The sequence below is a fragment of the Austrofundulus limnaeus genome, unplaced genomic scaffold, assembly GCF_001266775.1.
Source record: "Austrofundulus limnaeus strain Quisiro unplaced genomic scaffold, Austrofundulus_limnaeus-1.0 Scaffold108, whole genome shotgun sequence".
Lineage (NCBI taxonomy): Eukaryota > Metazoa > Chordata > Actinopteri > Cyprinodontiformes > Rivulidae > Austrofundulus > Austrofundulus limnaeus.
The window spans coordinates 485,608-492,414 of record NW_013952510.1 but is presented as its reverse complement, the minus strand read 5'-3'; the positions used below and the strand labels follow the sequence as shown (position 1 = coordinate 492,414).

Here is a 6,807-nt window from a genome sequence, read left to right as displayed (position 1 = left end):
TCCATGTAGCATCAATTATGCTAATGCTAGCTGTCGCGTTCTCTCGTCCTGGTCACACCTCCGCTCTCTAACCCCACTCCCCAACCCACTTTGATGCATTTTTCAAATTTCGCCTTGGGGCGGAGTTATCTTTTCACAGGGGGGTAAGTTACACTTTAACAAGAACAATTGCACAATATTTTCTTAGAAGAAAAAAATGGTTTTACCATTTGTGAACTCCGAGGGAAGATGACCCTTTCGRAGCTGCTGCCATCCCTCGCCCCCGTTTGGTACCTCAATATTACAGGCCAGCTCCAGAATAGAAACACCCAAACTAAAAAAAGAAGTATTTTTACCAAATAATAAGAAAAAAAAAGTGAGAATCTTAAATTCTAAATCAGAAAAGTTTGGGTACCTAAACACATCCGCAGCAGGTCCATATTCCCCGCGGAGCAGCTCGGGCGCCATGTATCTGGGATCGCCCTCCTGAGAGTCCTCCTTTATTTTCCCTTTGTGGTGCTCTGTGCTCGTCTGCTTGAGCTCCAGCAGCAGGCCGAAGTCCCCGAGCTTGAGACGGCCCGAGTCCGTAATGAGGACGTTGGCGGGCTTTAGGTCCAGATGTACAAAACCATGAGAGTGCAGGTGCTGCAGAGCAGAGAGGAGGTCGCACAGGTAAGCCCACGCTGCAGGCTCATCTGGATCAACAGAGTTAAAACACACACACACACACAAAAACATCATAACTGAGGTTCTGAGACATCCACCAATGGCATTTATTAAAAACATATGAAGGTCTTGACTTTAGGTTTATAGACAGACCTGGGCCAGGAGGTTTGTTCTCAGCGTGAAGCAGCAAGCTGGTGCTGCACAGCTCCGTCTGGATGTAGAGTCGGCCRTTTTCCTCCCACGCTGCCACAAAGTCCAGGATGTGAGGATGAGGAGAAACGCGCTCGTGGTTTCTGGCTTCTCTCACACTTTGTTTTCTGTCGTTGTTACCTCTGAAGCGATGAGCGGAGCGCTTCACGGCATACAGACGGCTGTCTTTGATACTTTGCACCTAAAGAAATACAGACGTTTTTTATGTTTTTAATGTGATCACTGCAGAATCATAGGGCCAATGAAAAAAAACAACATGCTTAATAGTTTATAATAAATTGATATCAGGTGAAACTCCTAATAATTGATTCCATTGTGCCTGAATTTTACTGTTTCATTTCTTAAGACTGATAAATCTTGCTTGTCCTTATGTTTTCTATATAATATCAATATTTTGACAAATTCTGAAAATCCAGAAATGCAATTCTCTTTCCTTTCATATGAGGAAAACATGTGTATGTTCATAACATTTTCTATATAAATCTTTGTCTTGCTCACCTTATAAACCTCTCCAAAGGATCCTCTTCCCAAGAGGCCCAAATTAGTAAAGCACTGGCTGAAGTAGGACTTAGGTTTACTGGGATCATAGACTGAGTTTGGTTGTGGAGATTTGCTGAGCGAATTAGAGAGTGGTGTCCAAGGGGAAGTTTGCTGAGGAAACACCCGACTCAGAGACGGGCAGCCCTTGGACGGCGGAACGGGAGGGAGGGAATATGAGAGTCGAGCGGGGGACGAGCAGGGGGAGTCGGCCACCGGTGAAGAAAACGGGGGCCGGCGCTTTTTGAGGGAGAAGCACTGCTCTGCATTGGACAAGTGGGTTGGGATAGGGAGGGGCACCCTGGACACTGTGCTTCCCACGGCAACAGACATTGTGCTGGTACTCTTTCAGCTCCTTGTGACGACGGCGGCGAGCTGCAACATTCAAAATACAACGATTATACACCATCAAAGCACCTAAAACTGAGGATAATTTGTTGTTTATCCACAGAACAAAAGCTCAAATTAAAATAAATAAATACTGTGGAGACATATCATGTGACAAATATGATCTGTTTAGGCCGTCAGGTTATTAATAGATGCAGGTTGTGCATCATTTTGGGCTTTCTCACCCTTGATTTTCACCAGGAAACTTGAAATTTAACAAGTGGTTTAGCATTTTAACAGGATTTTCTATTTACGACACACTTGGTGGGGTCATTTGTTGATCTTCAGGTATTATTAGGTCAAAGACAGATTAATCAACAGGCCTGTGGGGAACAGGACCAGCAGTGCAGAATCTCTGATTTTATAATAGCAAGTATAACAGAGAGCTACATAAAAAGAAAAACTAGAAATTAACAACACAAACAGGAAGCATGTAAAAAACTGTACCTGAGACACAATGACCAAAACATACCAAACTCAGTCACAAGAATAGGTGCGAAATGAACAGTGGTTAGACACCAAATATACACTAGACGATCAGAAGGAAAGAAAAGGATTAAAATACTGGTCAATGAGGCAAAAACTGTGATTCAAAATGAGCAGTTAGCAGCCAACTAAACCTGGACAAACATCAGAAAGAAGCCAGTGACATAAACACGTCTGTCTTTACTTCAATATTAATTAGTAAGATTATTAACATTACTGCACTAATATAGCAGTAACAGCTTGGTAAACCCCACCGTTGTTCAATGGTTGCTTAAACTGACAACTCTGTCACCACCGGGAAAAAAAATAGATTTTGGCTAACATAATAACAAACATATAAGTTTGCTAAATCTCTACCGTGTTTTACTCAAAAAAATTACTGTCACTTATATTTTGAGTAAAAACTGGGTTAAATTCGATTATTATACAAACCATAATCCTGTTTAAACGACTGTGTCCAAAGCAGAGAAATGTAGATAGTCCCTGTTTTCAAATCTGTAGGACTGCAATCGCCTCGCGCCAAATTCTGACAAGTTTACGCAGTGAGGCGTAGGTCCAGTCCGTGAATACGACGTGCTTACGTGCGTTGCTTGCGCAATATCCGCGAGCGGTGCAGTCTGGGAGTTTTGCTGCACAGGATTGGCGTAACTCTGATCACTTGAAATGGTAACTTTATTTAACGATTATTATGTGAGATTATCACTTCCGCATAAAAGCGCAAACAATTTCCAGACATTTATTTGGGAATAACAACGCCACACAATTTAAACTTTACTTTGTTTTAGCCTGCTAAAGCTAATGGCTAGCTTCGCTTTGTGGAGGTGTTTTAATCTGAGAAACCATCTATCTTTAGCCGCCAAATTGTCTGAATAAGATGGCCAGGTCAACTGGAAACATACTGCTGCCGTCTCAAGCCTGTAACACTGCTAGTTCATCTGTGTGGTCGTATTGTGGCTAAATCCAGGCTGATCTGTCGCTAGCTCATTGCTAAGTCTTTGAGTGTGAACGGTGTTATTTACATCTTCATTGTGTTTCTCGTAGCTTTTTAAAGAACCTATTTGTACTTGTTATGTACCAATTTATTGTGGAAAGTCTAAATAAGTAGACAACACAATGACAGTTGAATATGAAATATGTATTGTAAAATACTAACCCCCCTTTTTGTTTGTAATAAATGTTACTTTATCTTCATTAACTTTTTTTTTGCTTTACACTACAGCCTTGTTCTGTTCAGTTATGTTTATAAGGGGGAAACTCATTAAAACGCCTGTTTAACTTAAAATCAATATAATTTTAGACATGCAAAACTTTCTGCTCATCCTAAAATAATAAGCACTTATATTAAAGGGCAGTTTTTAAAGATGATGTACATTTGAACATTACTGAAGCATACTCTATAAAATGTGTTTGAACATTGGGCCTCATGCAAGAACATGTTCGTATTCTTATCCTAAATTTCTCTTACTTTTGTTCGTACRAAGGGTTCGTACGAACATGTCACGTCAGATTCAACAAACTCTTCCATCTTCAGGAAAAGTGTGTAAATGAGCTGCGTAAATTACACCTGTTCATATCCAGCTGCTCGTGCACGCGAGAGGAGATTAGTATAATTACCACCCCAAAAACACCATATAAGGCTATGTTTCCTGCCTCAGATACAAGTGTCCATTCATGAAAACGACAGCGAAAATTAAAAAGAACTTTATGAGTTCAGAGATTGAAGTCCGTCTGTCAGAGATCCAGAAAAGAAAATCTGTCATTTTTAGCAGGTCAGCTGTGGAATAAAAAGAGCTGCTAAAAGTATAAACAACTGTGTTAAATCATTTTCATTTATTCAGAAGACACAGTGCTGCGCACCGTACACCACCCCCCTGCGCGCGGTCTCAAGTGGTCTCATTTGCGGTTCTGAAATAAGCATTTTAAAATGTTTTCAAAATAAGTCTGGCACTTTGGAGAAAATCCAGGACTCGCTGGAGGGATTGTGTACCCCCTCTGGCCTGTGAACGTCTCGGTGTCCCCCAGGACGAGCTGGAAGGTGTCGCTGGGGAGAGCGGGGTCTCCTGCTGCCCCCACGACCCGTTCATGGATAAGCCGGCCGGAGGTAGAATTTATATTGTTAGTCTAAATTATTACATTTAAAATTATAACTCTAATTCAAACAGAATAGCCTATTGTCAACATAATTATGGAGTGTGATTTATTTTCAACTCAAAATATCTTCAAACTAACGAAATATAAAGTTATTAGTGAAGAAAACCTGTCTGGATAACAGCAGACTGACTTCACGTAAAATATAYGACAGGTCTGGACCACTCGTGAATTTTGTTCGTATCTGAAAAAAATCTTAGAATACGAAAACATTGGTGAATGCCACAAATTCTCCTAAATCACTCGTACGCACAACTTAAGAACAAATCAGTGCGTACGAACGGTTCTTGCATGAGGCCCGTTATTTCTAAATGTATTCATACAATACAACAATTCACGTAGGCTTCGTTGGTTGTTTGAAGTCATAGGTAAGGGGAAAAGAGACATATGACTGTTTATTATTTTCCAGGACGTGTTTTTAATGATCCGGCGTCACAAGACGACGATCTTCACAGACGCTAAGGAATCCACCACTGTGTATGAGCTGAAGCGAATTGTTGAAGGAATACTTAAGAGACCACCTGAGGACCAGCGACTTTACAAAGTAAGTTCAGGGCATGTCCTCGTTCATGCTCAATAGTCCAGGTAGAAAAGTCTAACTAGGCTGAGTCGGGTAGGCTTTGGGGAAACAAAAAACTCAAAGCAGCCAGGGATTGGCCCAGCACAGAAGAGCACCCTCATCAGGCCCTGACTCTGTGGTTTACACTCCCCTGCAGGCCASCAGTCACTCTTTTCAGGGGTGAATATGTTTTCATCCTTGATAGAGAGGAACATTTGTGCAAGGGAGGAGTAAASGAAGCTATTTTTGTGAAGGGAAGCAGACTGTCAATAAAGGGGGGCCTTTTTGTCCACTTGTCCCCCTCTTACAATGCTGTTCTTCCAAGTATGACTCGGCCCTCTGTGGAAAACAAGCGGCCATCACTGACAATGATCGGTTGTTAAGCTGATAGTCCTTTTGTATGTGAACAGCCTGTTTTAGTTGTCACTGACAAACTGGTTAATCCACTATGAGAAGGAGTTTGTCTGTACCTCCTAAGACTGAAGAAGTCTTTGGTTTAATAGACAAAATGTTTGAACAAATAACCAAAAAGTAATAACCAACAACCAGAAAGTGTCAGAAAACTCTTACGTTTTAAAATTGTTGCAATTAGATTTTACCATTTATAATTGCAATGTCCTCATCAGGGTTATTAAATTCCTACACTTTAACCGTACTGTGGCTATTTTTCTACCTTCTTCATCTCTTGTTCCACAGGATGATCAGTTGCTAGAAGACAGTAAAACACTGGGGGACTGTGGGTTTACCAGCCTGACTGCCAGACCTCAAGCACCAGCTACAGTCGGACTGGCCTTTCGTGTAAATGGTACAAGCTTTATTTTTCAACAACAAACCCTTGGGTTGGTGACAGTATTTGCAAGGGAGTCTCCAGAAYGTCTTACACCGATTGCAGAGGTTCTCAATTTCCTCACTTGAGTTGCTGTCCTGTTACAAAAGTGCACTCGAGTAGATTAAATTACGAACGAGGAGGCAGCTTACATGGTGGGTGCAAAGCAGGCAGAGATGCTTCCAGTGTGGGCAATGAAATAATGTGTATGGCCTAAGACTCAGTTTTGCTATTTATTGCACAAAAATAGGATTATTAATCAGATTTTCATAAATTGGTCACTTCAAATACAACAGCTCGACTCACAGACAGACAATTCCGTGAGACAACAAATTAAATTTTGCATATTTTTGGGCAATAATTAGTCAAATTTGGGTCGACAGCTAATCAACAGTTTAACTCCAGTGAGACAGATGACTTGTCCTGGGCTTTCTTGTTTTAAAAATTGTTGTATATTAAGAAATTATTACTCTTGCAAATAAAATACACAACATTTAAAGAAATACTACAAATAAACAAGATGGTTAGACAAGAAGGACTATAAATGTTTCAGCTTATACATAAAGGCCCTGTTCCACTATAATGTTTTCCACAACTTATGAAAAGTTTGTTCAAAATTAAAAATGTACAAGCTGAAGTTACAATTTAAAAAAACCTACAGAAAACCTCTTTTGGACATATACTGTACATACTGTAATGATAATTAGATTGACTATATGGCCTAAATGAGTAAAATGATCATAACAAAATTTTCCTAAGTTGGTAAAACGTTATAATGTGRTGGGGCCTTAAAGCTGGTGGGGACCAAATTATCCCACCTTGAAATATTAAAACTTTTAATTGCATTCCAGATAACTTTTTGTGGAAACAARAATATTAGTACAATTTGTTTTTATATTTAATTTCTACTAAATTTGCACTAAAAATAGACAATATTGTCATTTATACAAAGATATATGTTGTTAACTATTATTAATTAATTAATAATATTCTGTTGCAGAAACTTTAT

General features: G+C 39.9%; 2 protein-coding genes across 2 annotated transcripts in view; one reads left to right on the top strand and one right to left on the bottom strand.

Annotated features, from left to right (window-relative positions):
• Positions 1-2,926, bottom strand: part of pkmyt1 (protein kinase, membrane associated tyrosine/threonine 1) — a 5,144-nt gene extending 2,218 nt beyond the window's left edge. Inside the window, exons 1-5 of the mRNA XM_014013928.1 lie at positions 2,698-2,926; positions 1,354-1,767; positions 799-1,036; positions 395-674; positions 207-313 (exon numbers count right to left, since the gene is read on the bottom strand). Of these exons, the coding sequence (XP_013869382.1) occupies positions 207-313; positions 395-674; positions 799-1,036; positions 1,354-1,725 (997 nt within the window). The 5' untranslated portion in view covers positions 1,726-1,767; positions 2,698-2,926. The remainder of the gene's footprint in view (positions 1-206; positions 314-394; positions 675-798; positions 1,037-1,353; positions 1,768-2,697) is intronic.
• Positions 2,847-6,807, top strand: part of LOC106521413 (transcription elongation factor B polypeptide 2) — a 6,682-nt gene continuing 2,721 nt past the window's right edge. Inside the window, exons 1-3 of the mRNA XM_014013967.1 lie at positions 2,847-2,931; positions 4,823-4,957; positions 5,669-5,777. Of these exons, the coding sequence (XP_013869421.1) occupies positions 2,929-2,931; positions 4,823-4,957; positions 5,669-5,777 (247 nt within the window). The 5' untranslated portion in view covers positions 2,847-2,928. The remainder of the gene's footprint in view (positions 2,932-4,822; positions 4,958-5,668; positions 5,778-6,807) is intronic.